At 58.2% G+C, this 15,433-nt stretch overlaps 7 protein-coding genes across 7 annotated transcripts; 5 read left to right on the top strand and 2 right to left on the bottom strand.

Moving 5' to 3' along the window:
• Nucleotides 1-207: 207 nt before the first annotated feature.
• On the top strand, nt 208-1,172 carry PUNSTDRAFT_74666 (peroxiredoxin; the record flags this gene model as incomplete). Its single annotated transcript, XM_007387227.1, has 5 exons — nt 208-303; nt 413-475; nt 646-792; nt 894-1,031; nt 1,113-1,172. 5 exons carry the CDS (start codon nt 208-210, stop codon nt 1,170-1,172), a joined length of 504 nt encoding a protein of 167 aa, XP_007387289.1.
• A 350-nt stretch (nt 1,173-1,522) lies between these two features.
• Nucleotides 1,523-2,573, top strand: PUNSTDRAFT_122374 (uncharacterized protein). Its single transcript, XM_007387228.1, has 3 exons — nt 1,523-1,776; nt 1,933-2,158; nt 2,211-2,573. Exons 1-2 carry the CDS (start codon nt 1,632-1,634, stop codon nt 2,112-2,114), a joined length of 327 nt encoding a protein of 108 aa, XP_007387290.1. The 5' UTR covers nt 1,523-1,631; the 3' UTR covers nt 2,115-2,158; nt 2,211-2,573.
• A 357-nt stretch (nt 2,574-2,930) lies between these two features.
• Nucleotides 2,931-3,273, top strand: PUNSTDRAFT_115908 (uncharacterized protein; the record flags this gene model as incomplete). The annotated part of the gene is made up of 2 exons (XM_007387229.1): nt 2,931-3,078; nt 3,149-3,273. 2 exons carry the CDS (start codon nt 2,931-2,933, stop codon nt 3,271-3,273), a joined length of 273 nt encoding a protein of 90 aa, XP_007387291.1.
• Nucleotides 3,274-5,410: 2,137 nt separating this feature from the next.
• On the top strand, nt 5,411-6,029 carry PUNSTDRAFT_46839 (uncharacterized protein; the record flags this gene model as incomplete). Its single annotated transcript, XM_007387230.1, has 5 exons — nt 5,411-5,451; nt 5,511-5,575; nt 5,628-5,662; nt 5,786-5,869; nt 5,925-6,029. 5 exons carry the CDS (start codon nt 5,411-5,413, stop codon nt 6,027-6,029), a joined length of 330 nt encoding a protein of 109 aa, XP_007387292.1.
• A 270-nt stretch (nt 6,030-6,299) lies between these two features.
• Nucleotides 6,300-7,487, bottom strand: PUNSTDRAFT_137588 (uncharacterized protein; the record flags this gene model as incomplete). The annotated part of the gene is made up of 2 exons (XM_007387231.1): nt 6,300-6,458; nt 6,525-7,487. 2 exons carry the CDS (start codon nt 7,485-7,487, stop codon nt 6,300-6,302), a joined length of 1,122 nt encoding a protein of 373 aa, XP_007387293.1.
• A 1,371-nt stretch (nt 7,488-8,858) lies between these two features.
• Nucleotides 8,859-10,269, bottom strand: PUNSTDRAFT_115909 (alpha-L RNA-binding motif-containing protein; the record flags this gene model as incomplete). Its single annotated transcript, XM_007387232.1, has 4 exons — nt 8,859-9,500; nt 9,586-9,848; nt 9,916-10,156; nt 10,222-10,269. The coding sequence occupies 4 exons, from the start codon at nt 10,267-10,269 to the stop codon at nt 8,859-8,861; spliced, it is 1,194 nt and encodes a 397-aa protein (XP_007387294.1).
• Nucleotides 10,270-10,431: 162 nt separating this feature from the next.
• On the top strand, nt 10,432-13,576 carry PUNSTDRAFT_115910 (uncharacterized protein; the record flags this gene model as incomplete). The annotated part of the gene is made up of 10 exons (XM_007387233.1): nt 10,432-10,521; nt 10,576-10,687; nt 10,747-10,946; nt 10,997-11,093; nt 11,147-11,292; nt 11,350-12,140; nt 12,217-12,677; nt 12,738-13,177; nt 13,249-13,415; nt 13,474-13,576. 10 exons carry the CDS (start codon nt 10,432-10,434, stop codon nt 13,574-13,576), a joined length of 2,607 nt encoding a protein of 868 aa, XP_007387295.1.
• Between the last annotated feature and the right edge of the window lie 1,857 nt (nt 13,577-15,433).

A 15,433-nucleotide genomic window follows, 5' to 3' on the forward strand; every position in this document is an offset into this window, starting at 1 on the left:
GCTTTGCCTCCGCCGCGACGATAATCCATGTCGCGCATTGCTAACCCGCTGAGCAAATCCGGCCCATACCAGTCACGTGAGTGCATGTATAAGATAGGCGGAGCGCGGGCCAGAGTCCGCGATCGCTGCCCCAGCGATATCTTTGATCTCTTTCCCTCCCTCACAACAACCCTCCGCATTCCTCGTCCTACTCTCAAAGTCAAAGAAATGGCCTCCATCAAAGTCGGCGACACGATCCCGCCCGCGACGTTCACCTACATTCCCTACTCGCCCGAGCTCGACGACGCAGTCAGTACCTTCTTCGTACCTCTAAAGTCTTGCCGCGGCGAGCCCCTGATGTGGATGAGGACCTGACCGAAAGCGCTTGGCCAACTGGCCGTTGATGCAGCTCGCGTGCGGTGTGCCGTCCAAGCTCTCGACCGACGCCTGGAAGGGCAAGAAGGTCGTCCTCTTCTCCGTCCCCGGCGCTTTCACCGTACGTTTCCAATCCGTTCCCTATCCGACCTGCGTTGACATCTCCATCTTCTGCCCCCATCTGCTTCCCCCATCACTCCGGCCTCCGCGAACTGGGATCCGTTATCTATATCACGGCGTCGTTATCTTATCGGGCCGGGGCAACCGTATTCTCGATCTTTTCTGCGCCAGCCGACCTGCCACCAGCAGCACCTCCCGGGTTACATCAAGCGGTACGACGAGCTGAAGGCGAAGGGCGTCGACGTCGTCGCGGTCGTCGCCGCGAACGACGCCTTCGTGCTCAGCGGCTGGGCGCGCGTCGAGGGTCTCAAAGATAAGGTAAGCGCATTACGCTCCTCACACGCCCTATCCCTTCCCCTCCCCCCCCTTTCCCTTTCGTCTTGGCGATGCTACCCATCGCTTACACGACATCGTGATAGATCCTCGCGCTCTCCGACACGGACGCGCAGTGGTCCGCCTCCCTCGGCCTCTCGACCGACCTTTCCAAGCTCGGCCTCGGCGTGCGCACCAGCCGGTACGCGCTCGTCATCGACGACCTCAAGGTCACCTACATCGGCGTACGTTCCCTTTCCCCCATCCCTGCCTTTCCCACCCTATCCTACGATTCGCTCACGGTTATTGTTGGTCGATGGATCCAGGTCGAGCCCGCGCCGGGCGTGACCGTGTCCGGCGCCGACGCCGTGCTCGAGAGCCTGTGACGGTTTCCGAGTAAACGGGTCTCCTCTCCGCTTCGGAATGTACTGTAGAATGTCTCCTCCCCCCCCCGCCCCCGGCGCCCCCTTTCCCCCTGCATACCGGCTCGCGCTGTGAATTATGTCGATAAATAAATATGGACGCTTCCTTCGTTTTACACACGCCCTCCTTGGGCACGTTCGTGCGATTGTGATTCTGAAGGGGGGGGTTGGTGCCGGTATGGCGTGGGAAATGGAGCCCCGACCGCCGTCTTGGCGGCGCAGCTGCTGGTGTCCCACCATCGTTTGCAGACGAAACGTTCGTCCGTCTTGTTCTCCACCCGCCCGCCCTCTGGATCTCTCGTCTCTCTCTCTCTCTCTCGCCCCTTTTCTGTCGTTTTCAAGCGACGTTTTGCCATTTGTCCGGGGTTCGTCGAATCAAAAGTCACAAAGTCGAAAGCAAGACCACACCAGTCGGAGAGACACATGCCCGCACGCGCGCCGGATTTCGAGGGGTCCCCGTATCGTGCGCCCGACGGCGCGGTGCGGCGCTTCATCTGGCGCCGCAAGATGTGGGCCGAGGCGACGTTCGCGTTGTCGATGCTCGAGCCATGGGAGAAGGTCGTCGTCTGTGAGTTAAGAACTAAAAGAGTGACTTTGTCCACATGTCCCCCTTCCCCCCTCCCCTATGCAAGCATAGCTTTTTCACTCTCGCTCTTTTTTTTCTTTGCGAAAAGATGAGATGGGGGGGAGGTTGACTAAGGGTTTTTTTTCACGTATGGTGCAGGGTCGATCTTTCTCGGCGTCGCGGTGCTGTTCCTCTGCGGCTTGTACCAGTACCTCCCGCACCACCTCGACTTCCTGCGTCGGCGGGCGATGTACTACTTCCTTGGCGAGGAGTCTGGGGAGAGCGTGTCGTGGCTCACGGCGGGCGCGAGTTGGGCGGGATCTGGGGGCAAGGAGTTGTGAGCTGGCTGTTATTGAACCACTGTTGAACATGCACGTTAGTTAGAGTGAGCGCTCGCGGTTCTTTTCCCAGCCTTCCACTCGCGGTAGCTGACGAAGGCGGACAGGTACAGGATGGGGGACATATCACACGATTACAAATTACCAATCCACCTTAATGACCTTCGCGACGTCGCTCGTAGGATGAGTCTCTGTTGTTTCTTTTCATCCTCGCCTTCTTTGCTTGGGCGATCTTACTGGTTTACGCTTGTCGACACGAACCGGTTTCTCTCCCTCTCTCTTTGATCGAATGGAACTCCGATTATCCCCTGTTGGTACCGCATGAGCTCTAGCCGGGGTTCTGGCTGGCCTGACATGGGTCTTAGTCGGTGTCGGTGAGTAATGCCGATCCACTTGTCGTCGCATGTATCACTTGTCCACGCTCCCGGGCTGTCCCTATTCTTAGCGTCGTCTCCTGCGCCGGTCAACCAAACTGCTCGCCGCCGATGACTTGCTATGGAAGGTTAAGCGCCGTGTCGACGCTGTTCGTCTACCCTCACGGCATCTCTCGCAGCCTCGATGCCCTTTCCGGACGAATAGAAGCAGACCGGTTATGTAATCCCGGCCGCGGCCCGGCGCTCGGCACGCGGCATATCCCCCGTCCCCTCCCCGGGCCCGGTCTGTTTGTCATCGGCATCCCCTTACTGGCGTTCAAATATACGTCGTCGGGGACGTCAGGGATGCCTATTTCTTATATATATTTTACCTAGGGCGTCCCTGTCGCCCGCACGTCTTCTATCCTCTCCATCGACCCCCGACGACCGAAAGTGCTGAGGCGCTATGCACGGCCGCGCTCCCCTACGCTTTGAAGACTCGCCGTACCGTCCCCCCGAGGGCGCGCTGCAGCGGTTCGTGTGGCGCCGCAAGATATGGATCGAGGTCACGTTTGGGCTCTCCGTGCTCGAGCCTTGGGAGAAGGCGCTCGTCTGTGCGTGTTCTTTGATCTTTTTTTTTTTGCTCGTGGGCGCGGTGGGCTAAGCTGGCTTGGACTGGTGCAGGGAGCGTTTTCGCGCTGATGACCGTCCTGTTCGTGACCGGGTTCTACCGGCTGATGCCGCAACACCTCGATCTCGTCCACAGGCGGACCGTGTATTATGTGACGGGCGACGGCGTCGTGAGCTAGGCGCGGGAGTGGAAGCGAGAACGCGGGCATCTGAATGCTATGAAATAGGCCTCGCCTCTCCGTGGTGAGCGTGCGCCTGAGTTGACACATGCGAGGGATCGTGCTGACGATCGCGGCGGCTTCTCTTCCCGGAAGAAACGAATGTGCACCTGTATTATCACTATTTCTGTCGCATCCCGTCCCATTTACCTATGATTTCAGTGGGGCGCCAGCTTTTCGTCCCCTTGTATAATTCTGCACACGTCTATATGATAAGACTCGATACACCGCTGATGACCCTCCTCGACGACTGTCAACGCTGACGCCCTTGTGAGCGTCGATGCAAAGCCGGGGCGATGGGCTAAAGGACGTGAATACGAGCGAGATGCCTTCCGTTGAGTTTCGTTTCCAGTGTGACTACTTATCCACGAGGACGTATGAAACGCTTCCTACCCGGTGTATGCGGTACCTTAAGCATGCATCCTGCATGAATAGACCAGTACCGCTTCCAGGAGACCAGGCGGCGAGATGGGTGACCGAGAAACTACTGGCGTGCGGCCACGACGTATACTTGGTGCGATGTTTCAGTTTACCTTTCGGTGATAGTTTTCTGCGAGTGCGCCCCGAATTTAACGGCCTTATACTCGGAGCTAGAGGAAGAGAGTTGCGGGAGTAGAAACGATGGAATGTTCACAAACAGACGCCGAAGAGAGGTATTGCTATTTTTCGATCAATGGCGTCAGCGCCGCGTTACTGCCCCAAACTGCCTTCTTGTCTACGTCGACGTCGACCTCGGTGTGTGCTCTCATCCATGCCCTCGTCGACTCCGGAACATGGCGTAGAAGGGCAAACTGCTTCGGCGCCTTGATGATACACTCGTTTTGCCCCTCTGAACTGGCTGAGTGCGCAAGCGACGACGCGCTTGCAGACGCCGCCGTGCGCGCGTGCTTTGGTAACGACGACTAGCTCAGAATCTGTCCACAGAACGCTTCTTGCGGTTCTTACAAGCTCTTTCGGGACTTTCTTGTCGATGATGTTGTACACCGGGACTTATTGGACGGCGAACTCGCCCAACTTGCTCCCGTAAGTCCGCAGCTGGAGCGGAACGCCACAGGCGCAGGGATCAGAAGGCACTCCTCTTCGCTGCGAGGGGCACGGGATATCGACGAGAAGTGGATATTCCTCGCGTATGAGCGCTACATCACAGCGTTGGCTGCTGACGGCGCATGATGGGCAGAAATACTGTGCTTGGTGGTTTCCTGGGCGCGATCCGCCGGCCAGCATCGCATGTACTGCGAGGCAATATACCTTCCGCTCGGAGCGGGGTGGGGAGTTCTGCAAATTACAGTGAATGGTAGTGCTATGAACGCCGGATGGCGCTCGAAAATATGCTTTTCATCGCAGCGTTCTCACCGTCAAGTTCTTCGGTTGCGTACCTGGGCTGGCGTCCTCTGGACTCTCCCTCGAGTCCATCATGCAAATGCTTGCTATGGAATGTCTGGCTGTACCATGACCGCCATCTGATCCTTTCCATCGATACCGCAGTGTTGCGTTTGACGCCCTAGACACCACGGGAACTATCCTCAGGTGTTTGTTTCCGGTCTTCAATCCCTACGGTCTGTCCCGCTATCCCGAGGAACAGGGATTACAGGTAAGATACTGCCCTGGCTGCCGTTTCTATTGTAAATCCCAGTCGGGGTATGCGGATGTTAACACACGTGCGGGTGAACAACATACCGAGCGTCCTCAGCGATTGCGCGCGCACGATCGATCACTCACATGAATGGTAATGGAGAATTGGGCGATATCTGCCGTAAGTACCCGGACCATCGTGTGCTGTTCGTCGAAAGCTCACGGATACCGGCGTCAGTCTCTGAATACTACAACGCTCCATCACGAGCAATGTTTCCGACGAGTACGAAGCCATCTCGCGATCCTGCGACTAACACCTCTGCATGGACCGTTCTGCGCGCAAGCTATACTGTTCTCGGTTCCGATCCGGGCTTCCGCTCATCCATAGGCCACCGCGCAGCAACGCGGCTTAGACGCTGGGTCTTTTATTTGCACGCCGTCCTTCCGCGTCAAAGGTATATAAGGGGTCTGCATTGGGTGTACAACTACCAGGTCCTCAGCCTTCTACTGCACATTCAACATCAACATGCAGCTCAAGCTCTTGACCGCTGTCGCTGGTGCCGCTGCGTAAGCCTGTATCGTCCCTAGCGCATGTTCGCAAGAATACTAACTCAGGTGTATCTTAGCGCCGCGGTTGTGTCCGCCCAGCAGTTCCAAAACGAACGCTTCACTTGGTTTGAGCCTGGACTCGGTAAGAAATTCACTCGCGATCGAATGGGTGAGGCTCAAACATACTCTCGCAGGTGCATGCGGTCAAAACAACGGCCCTAACGATTTCGTGAGTCTTATGTAACGACGCTATCCTCCGCTGTTTAACTGTAATCTCTCAGATCGTTGCTCTCAATGCCGACGTACGAGCGCCTGCCTTTTACGCTTTACATTTTCTCACTCTGATTTACAGCAATACGATGGTGGAGCTCACTGCTTCCAGACTATTACGATCACGGCCCTCGGCAAGACGACCACTGCTCAGATCGTCGACGAGGTGAGAGTAAATCTCAGCCGTCTGCGCTCTTCTAACCCAAGCAACCTGCTCATAGTGCCCCGGATGCCCCTTCGGCGGTTTGGACCTGTCTCCCGGCTTGTTCGAGTTCTTCGCCCCTCTCAGCGAGGGCGTGATCACTGGTGGCTGGTCCTTTGACTAAACTGATTTGTTATGGATATTTATGTACGGTAGAGGGCTTCTTCAACAGGAGCAAGTAGGGGGGTTGTAGTTCTGAATTCGAATTCATATGGCTATGACGATCTGTTGAAGCAAGCGTAAGTTTTACGAGGTCGGCCGGCCTTTCTGCAGATCAGGTGTTCCGCTTCTCGCAATAATAGCACGCTCCAAGCTACGTGCTGATGATGTGGGCCTTGCAAGCAATCCGTGCGCAAGGCGCATACGCAGTGTTCAAGTTCAAACAGTACAATTATCATTGGAAGAAATAATTCGGACGATGACGTAAGATGTATGTACCGAGATCTTCGTCGTAATTCTCTTCGTCCCCTTCCTGGTCTTTGTCTTCTGTCACGTCTTCGTTATCCTCACACTCCTCATAACCATCATCCTCGTCCTCGTTCTCGTTCTCTTGCTGACAGCATGAGAAAATATGATCTTCGGTCCGACACACAGTAGCATCAATGGACGTTGGCCGTACTTGATACCAGCCTTGCTGTCGGGGCGGCCGTTCGGCCTCCGGGGGTTGCCACCTGTTACGGTAGTAATTGTCCTGGACGGCAATGCGAATCGCAGCCGCAGCTCCGTGGGCTCTCTTGAGCCTCTGGAGAAATCTGAGGCGGCCAGGCGCTCCCCGGTCCTCATCATCCGGGCCCGGGAGAACACAAGCGATGCGGGCGAGTAGCGTCTCTTTCAGCAGTGCTTCGCTCGCCGTGGATGAGGCCGAATGTCCATGGCATTCCAGCGCTTGGAGGCAGGGGAGTGGCAGCGAATAAAGCCATTGAAGATCGTCTTGGCGCCCTGATTTATTCACCATGGCATTATCCGGGAGAATGGTCGCCACGAGCGCTTCAAGCAAGGGGATCGAGCAGTGGGTGAGTTGGATGCATGACAACGTGCGACACGCAGACAAGAAAGCGCCAAATATGACAGCGTCCGCCACGTGAACGTGTTCCAGGTCCAAGATCTGAAGGGATGGGAGTCTGAGGGTACGCTGCACATCGGGTGGATCACTTGCGCTCTCTTGACTGAGGTACTCGAACAAGTCCGAGGAGTCCATTGGGGGATATCCGTACGTGGACTCGTAATCCACGAGACTGAGTTGCGTTAATCGCGGGGCAGACAGGAGCGAGAATAGAGATATCGCGTGCGGGCTGTCGAGGAAGCCGATCTTCAGAATCCTGAGGCGAGGGAGAGAGACTCGCTCTGAGCTGAACGGACCTGACACTCCTCCTCCTATTCGCAGATCGTGCAACGAGTGAGAACAGTTGGCCAGAATTCTGCTGAGGTCAACGCCGGTAGGTCGGTGATCGAATGGGATGTGCGTAATGCAGAGTTTCACCAAGTTGCGCACGTTGAGCGTGCTCCAGGAAACCGCCAAGCAGTCGAGCTCCAGATACCGAAGAGAGACGAAGCGCTCAGCGGTTTCGAAAACGCTCTTCATCGTAGTTGACTGGTATTCGGGTGGTAAGAATCTCTGACCGTCCAAAACAGCGTGGCGCATAGGCCCCTGAGCGATTGATAGAAGTTCCAAACATGGAAAGCCGCCGGGGTGGGTCTGCAGATATTCGAGCAGTCGCCAGACGTGTTCCCAGCTCCTGGTCAGGAATTCCAGGCTGCGAATGCGGCGTGAAACCGGCACGAGCGTTTCCGAGAAGAATGCTTGCGTTTCAAGACGTCCCCATTCGTTCTTACCGAAAACAGGAAAGAACGGTGCGGCGAGGTTGGCGTTGATGCGAAGAGGTATAGACGGACCCGAGCGGGCTATACATAGATCTCCCCGAGCACGTTGAAGGGTGTATGATGTGGTGGTGTCGAACACGACGTTTGACCACAGAAGCGGAGAAGAGTATACAACCTCTCGCCACCGACGACACACCCGAGAGAGGGTGAGCCGCGTTTTATCCAGTGAGCGATTAGGTACCGAAAGCACGGCCTCCAAGAAGATATGGCATAGGATCTCGTTCGGGAGCCCATGTATGTGCCAACGTGTGCTGATGCGTCCCTTGCAGCGGGAGCACATATTCTCTCTATAGCACTCAAGTGTTCGCTTGGTAGATGTAACAATGGTGAGGTGACAGTCCAATTTCACAGTACTGCAGAGGGATGTACCTGGTCCATGTTCGGGTAATAAACCACAGCGGATAAGAGCACGATTTGAGCAGACGCCGCGCGTCACAGCGATGGTCAACAATGGTCTATGCACTAAGCAATTCGGAGCACCGGCAGGTGGCAAGCTATGAGTGGGGTAAGGGAACGAACCTAACGCGACACGACCTTTTTTATTATCCTGAAGTACTGTGGCCCCTGTGCGTCCTGCCGAGACTGTGGCCTCCGCCGCGCCGGCGGTAAGGATCGGGGCGGCCTCACGGAATCCACTCTGCATAACTTTCGTTGCGCAGTAGCGCGAATGTCCGCGGTGCAGATTCCGAGGGGTGGTATGTTGACCCATCACGAATACTAGTCGCGTGTTGGAGGTGCGTAGGCTCCGGCCCGGGCGAGTTCCATCGAAGTATGGGTACTTATACCGTGGCCCGCCCGGTTTTGGCACGGTGCAATCGCCGATGAAGCTCAGTGAGCGGATGCGTGTGAGTGAGGCCGAGAGATCTGCGAGTGGTACCAAGCCCTCGGCAACCGGCGCTCGTGGGTTCGCCGACTATGAACCTCTCCTACCTTGCGATATTCAACCTTTCACTCAACAGCGCCAAGGAGCGATGTAGCAACGATGACATTAATGAGGCTCCGCCCAAGCCGAGTAATATAGTAGACAATCAAGGCCGTGCGCGCGTCGGGGGCCAAACGTTAGCTTAAGCCTTTACCACCACCCCTCGCGCTTCTCCGCCTCCTTCCGATTCTCGGGCTCCCTCGCCCGCCTCTTCGCGCTGCGCAGCCTGACCCGCCGCTTGGAGTACCACTCCCAGGCGAGGCGGACGACGGCGCCGTCGGCGTCGTACGGGGTCGGGATCTCCGAGTAGTTCGGGCGCGCGGTCGGGTGCCGGACGTAGATGGCGGAGCAGGCGAGGAAGGAGACCTCGATGTAGGCCGGGACGAAGATGAAGGGGGAGGCGTAGGGGGGCAGGGTGAAGGGCGTGAGCGACTCGGCGGCGGCGGCGGCTTCGGCGCGTTTGGCGAGCTTGGCGGCGTATTTGGAGGGGTGGGAGGGGGCGGAGGAGGAGGGGTGGGTGCTGTCTGAGGCGCCGGACTCGGACTCGGATTCGGGTTCGGATGAGGGTTGGGCTTCGGCTGAGGATTGTGGTGAGGTCTCGTCCGGCGAGGTGTCGGTCTCGGTGGCGGAGGCGGAGGCTTCATCGGTGGTTTCGTCGGTAGACGCCTTGTCATCGGCCCTGGGATGTTTCTCGTCGATGGGAGCTGCGGGCGCGGGTTGTAGGAACCGGATGGCGGCCGGGTTGACGGTGACCATGTCGCCCGGGGCGATGCGGGTATTGGGGTTCGTATGCTGTCAATCGAGTGTCGGGGAGCAGGTCGCAACGGGAGAGAGCGGTGTGTGTGAGAAAGAGGGGGGGGGGGAGAGTGAGACGTACCTTTTTGCCGTTGAGCTTGACGTCACCGTGGATGACCATCCGTCGGGCTTCGTACACGCTGTGCGCGAGGCAGGCGCGGAAGATGAAGACGTCCACGCGGCGCTCGACGTCGCTGAACATGAGCGAGGCGACGGGCGGGACTTCGTCGCCCTCCTCGGCGAGCGCCGAGTCTCGCTCGGCATCCCGTTCCCGGGCCGCTTTGCTCAGACCGCCCTCGCGTCGGGCGAAGAGCGATAGGCTTTTCGTGTCGTCCAACAGGTTACCTGCTCATACGAAGGGAGACGTCAGCGGATCCGGCCGTGTCTTTGGGAAAGGATTTTCAGGTGGAACCTTTGGGGCCGGTTGCGGCGGTCCTCTTGGCGGGCCGCACGTCGGGCAGGGTTTGTGGGAGATAGTAGCGCTTGAATATCTTCTCGTTTATGAAGTCGCCGTGGTAGGCGCGGACGAGCGCCTTGGACACCCAGCGCTGCTTGAAGAGCGAGGTCTCGAGCTGCTGGTGAAACTGAATCTCCTTCGAGCGGCCGCCGATGGAGCGCAGCCAGAGGTTGTAGAGGTTGCGCGGGTGCCAGCTCTGTGCGAGAACGTCCGAAGGTCAGTAGGTGGCGGAGTGGGGGGGCAGGTCGTGGCGGGACTTGCCATGCGCGGCATGCATCGCTGCGAGGAAAGGATGTTGGCGTCCCTCATCCTTGCCGGTTGGAGACGCGGAGACCGAGACGACGGTGTTGTGGAGGGACCCTGGACGAGGACGGCAGCGGCGGTGGCGGACGAGGACGAGCCCGGAAAAGTTGAGCGCGTGGCGCGCGGTCACGAGCGACAACGCGCGACTCGCCTCCGACGACCGCAGGGATGGGCTCGAGAGCGGACACTTATACGCCCGGGGCCCGCGTCAGCACGCGCAAGTCGACGCTCAGGCTCTCGGAGAGGGAGTACGAGAAGGTGCGTCGTGGTACGGCACTCGTGCAACCAGACAATATTGATGAAGGGCGTCAGATCACTGGCACCATCGCCTCTGTGAGACGGCACCGACAACGGATCGAAGATGGAATCGAGGACTCGACCGAGAGCGATGCTCGGGATATTCGACGGAAGAGACCAGGGAACGGTATGCTCACATCCGCGCGCATGATCCTGGTCTGCTCATGGCGCGATTTTTCCGACCAGATCGCAACGAGCCCTCTTTCATCGCGGAAACGAGCTTTGTACGCGCACCCCTCAACTCGCGCGTGGACGTACACGTCAGCGGCGCGTCATCCTCCTCGAAATCGAAAGGAAAGGGTAAGGAGAGGGAGGAGAGTCTCGCTGGTTTACCCCTGGAGATACAGGAGGCGTTGATACTGGAGGATCTGTTGTACGTGCTGATGGTACGCGCCCTCGCTTGTCGTCGTGTTCCGGACTCATTGGGAACTTGCAGGGCATAGAAGGAACCTATATCACCCTTCCGCCGGATTATTCCATAGACGAAGACGATCCTCTCCAGGGAATACACTACGTCGTATCGACAACACTCGGTATGTCCGTGTTCTTCCGTCCCTTTTCCACATACTCAACAACAGAGCCCCAGACCCTTCATTACGCGATCTTGTCGAACGCATACTTCCGCTGGGCACATACTATACCGCCATCTCGTCCTTTGTGGAAGCACGCTCGCATCTTGATCATGGCCTGGTCAACCACGCGCTCTGCGCATCTATCCGCTCCATGCTCAAGGTACCTACCCCTTACCCTCATAGAAAACTCTGTCTGATGCCGTAATTGCCCGCGCAGGACTACCTGACGCTCCTCACCCAACTCGAGCACGCCTTCACCTCCTCGCCCACCTTCTCCCTCCAAAAACTCTGGTTCTACGTACATCCCACCACGCACACCCTCTCCCTCCTCTACACGCTCATCACCGACCTCGCCACCGCCGCCGCCTCCCCCGACGGCGACGGCGCCTCCTCCTCCTCCTCGTCTTCCTCCGAAGACGAAGACGACGCGCTCGGGCTCGGCGGCGCCAAGCTCAAAGCCGTCCTCTCCGAGATCGCCGGCACCGCCGACTCGGGCATCGCCGTCAAAGGCGGCGAGGTCCTCGCCGTCCTCCACGACCGGCTCGAGCACACCGCGGGCGACCCCGCCGCGCGCACGCTGTACGGCACCCTCCTCCGCGACGCGGGCCGGCCGTACGTCGGGATGCTGCGCACGTGGGTGAGCAGCGGGAAGCTGAGCGACCCCTACGACGAGTTTTGCGTGAAGGAGAGCGCGTTCATCGACCGCGGCACGCTCGAGGTGGACTATACGGACGAGTATTGGGAGAGGCGGTATACGCTCAGGGACGGGTCGACGCTGGCGGCGCCGTCGAGGAGGCAGGCGGGGGTGCCGCCGCCGCGCGCGGGGAGCGGGAGGTTGCCGGGCGGGGCGTGCGTGCCGCCGCTGTTGGAGGCGTGGAAGCATAAGGTGCTGCTGGCGGGGAAGTATCTGAACGTGATCAGGGAGTGCGGGATCGGGATCGGGCGGGAGGGGCTGGGCGGCGAGACCGAGGGTGGTGCGGACGGGGATCTGTCGATGGACGACGAAAGGTCGGTCTCTTCTTTAGCGTCCTCGTGCGTGCGCTCGTTCGAGACGTGTTTTCTTACGATGTTTTGTGTGGGACAGGTTGTACAAGTTCATCGAGGCCGCGTATACGCATGCGAACCGGACGCTGCTGCAGTTACTCCTGCGCGACCAGTACTTGCTCCCGCGCTTGCGCTCGCTCAAGCGCTTCTTCTTCCTCTCCCAGTCGTCCTTCCTCACCCACTTCCTCGACCTCGCGCACTCCGAGCTCCGCAAGTCGGCCCGGTCCGCGAGCCTCGTCAAGCTCCAGAGCCTGCTCGAGCTCAGCCTCAACACCGGCGGTGAGGGCGGGAAGGGCGAGGGCGAAAACGCGTCGTTCAGAGACGACGTGCGGGTGTCCATCGCTGGCAGCGGTCTGTACGAGTGGTTGTTGAAGGTGGTGAGCGTGACGGGCGTGGTGCCCGGCGGAGGGGAGGAGGGGGCGGACGGGGGCGGGATCGACGCGGCGCATCAGGAGGACCATAGGAGAGAGAGGGAGAAGGACGACAAGAAGCAGATCCTAGGTCGGTGCCCCGTCGCCGCTTCCGGCCCTGACTTGGTCTGACGAACTACGTTTGCGGCAGCCATCGACGCGCTGGCGCTGGATTACAACGTCAAGTTCCCGCTCTCGCTCGTCGTCTCGCGCAAGACGATCCTGCGCTACCAGCTCATCTTCCGCTTCCTGCTGCACCTCAAGCACGTCGAGCAGTCGCTCGCCGCGATGTGGATCGAGCAGAAGACGCTCCCGTGGCGGAAGATGCCGCCGAGCGCACCGGGCGCGGACCGGCCCGGCGGCGACTTCGAGGCGTGGCGGCTGCGCGTGTTCCTGCTCCGGGCGCGGATGCTGAGCTTCGTGCAGCAGATCCTCGCGTTCGCGACGTTCGAGGTGCTCGAGCCCAACTGGCGCGCGCTCGAGAAGAAGCTCGAGAAGGTGAACACGGTCGACCAGCTGTTGAAGGACCACGTCGATTTCTTGGACACGTGCCTGAAGGAGTGCATGCTGACGTCGGCGAAGTTGCTGAAGGTGCGTTTGAGCTCTCTCCTTTCTTGGCCTCCGCTGCTGGCACGGCTGAGGCGGGTTTGTCGGGCACAAAGGCGTATTCGCGGCTGATCGTCACGTGCTCGACGTTCGCGCTGTACGCGGCGTCGTTCACCAAGTCGGCGAACCAGGCGCTCGCTGCTGCTGAGAGCGCGGAGGGAGACCCGGCGATGGAGAAGCGCTGGGACTTCCTGAGCAAGTTCGAGAGGAACTTCGATCACTGGTCCGTCTTTTTCCCCATCCTTAGTCGCGCGGGTGGTGTTTTGAGAGGCATTCGGCAGGTTCAAGGTCCATCTCGACTGCGTTCAGTTCTACGCCTCCAGCGAGAACGTGTCTCTTTTGCCTCTGGTGGTCCGTCTGAGTAGCATCAGGAAAGCGACTTGACATTCTCTGATTTCTGCTTTCGTTGAGGGATATGGAATTTGTATTGTTGTCGCTGATGCCCATGTATATTTGTAAGTTGACTCCTCGCACATGCTGTTTCGTCGTGCTGACGAGACTTTTCCGGTAGGTCATATTGTGATCCTTTCCGAATATATCCGATAGCATGATGTGTGCTCGTTCATGAGCTTCACTATGAGCGCCCCTTCGTCGTCCGCCTGTGAACGTGTCGGATGCCTATCCTTCCTACATCTGTGATCGTCGTCGCCACGCTCGTGATGTTGGCCCCAGTGTAAGTCGGGTCTTTCATTTTGTGGTGGTCACTGTGCTCACCGATCCCGCAGATTATGCTGGATTTTCGCGCATATATTCGGCCATCGACACGTGCGCTTTCGTCCCGAATTGGTCAGTCGTTCACCATTTCCGGTAATGCTGACTCCCAATAGAAGCCAGAGCGGGGAGACGTTTCTCTATAAATACTGCCCGCGTCGCTCAGGAACTCGACCGACCCTCTCTTCTGACTCCCGTTGTCCTAGTTCAACAGCAGAAGCTGTAGAACATGGACTCGGTGCAAACAGACTCCACGCGTGTATGCGTCCGGGGCCCGCATACATCGATCCACAGTGTCCTTCCAGCTGAGATCAAGCGCCATATCGTCGAGGACTGTGGCCTCGGGCCAATGGATCTCTTCCAGCTGTCCCATGTCGACCAAACGTTTCGATCCATCGCCGCGAATGACGCGCTTTATGCCACATGGGCTGCAGTGAGCGTTTCGTTGCCTTCATCTTGCGTAAGCTAACGATGTCCGACGCGGACGTTTGTAGCCTCTGCGCCCGGTGCTTACGCTACACAATTCCCGAAGTCGTATCACGGTTAAGAACGTCTCGGACAGGCACGTCCATGGTTTAATATGCCGCTTTCAGGATCGTTGATGGAAACCCTCCGTTAGGGCTCTCGTCATTCTCTGCATGCGAGAGAAATGCTCTCGTTGCCATGAACGTCTTACGAGCATTGTGTTCATACCGGCCATAGCGGTGAGAATGGTCATGATCAAGGCCGAGCGTACCTGACGATATCTTGGTTTCTCTGTCTTTGCCGGCTCTTCGAACAGCGTATCTGCGCACGGTGCTTAGGAGCTCATAACGCATACAGGGCATTGCCTGTGCACCTTGCTACGCATATATTCTGCCTAGGTGCAGAGGACCTGAAGGACCTACCCTGCGTGTGCGTCGTTAAGCCAAGCCGCTCCCGATCGTTCATGTCAACTGGTGGCTAGCGAGATTGTCCGTCTTGACGGGCCCAAGGAATTCAGAATGAATGCCACGCTTGTCCTGGATTTGGAAGTTCGATCTGTGTGAGACTTTGAAACTGTTCGTTCTCGTTCGGTTTTAATGGCTGACGGTGACTTTTATCAGAGCGTTGAAAAAGCACGGTGATAAATCGCTGCGGAAGATGCGACGCGCATTGCGTTCTGTCCTCGATGATCAGCCACCGCCCAATGGATACGAACTCACTGTCGCCGATGTTCAATCGGGGCGGGCTCCGTTTTACGTCGCCATCCCGAAGCTGAGCACGGCTATACGCGACTTCTACGATCCTGAAATGGAACGTATCACTCGTCACGCTTGCGCTATTTCCTTCGGGTGCGATATCATCCCCACATCCGGCTCTCGAGACGTTCTCATGTTTCAATTAAGGTGGCTGAGATTGAAGGAGGGTGGCCCACAGCTCCAGCCCCGAGCTACGTGCGGCATATGCCTCAGATGGAAATTGAGTTCCAGTAGCTGGCGTCGGGGGGAGCTGTAAGCCGCCAACGCGAATCGCTTTGATATGGTTTATTGATTGCGCATGCAGCCCACT

This window comes from Punctularia strigosozonata (genome assembly GCF_000264995.1).
Source record: "Punctularia strigosozonata HHB-11173 SS5 unplaced genomic scaffold PUNSTscaffold_13, whole genome shotgun sequence".
Classification (NCBI taxonomy): Eukaryota; Fungi; Basidiomycota; class Agaricomycetes; order Corticiales; family Punctulariaceae; genus Punctularia; species Punctularia strigosozonata.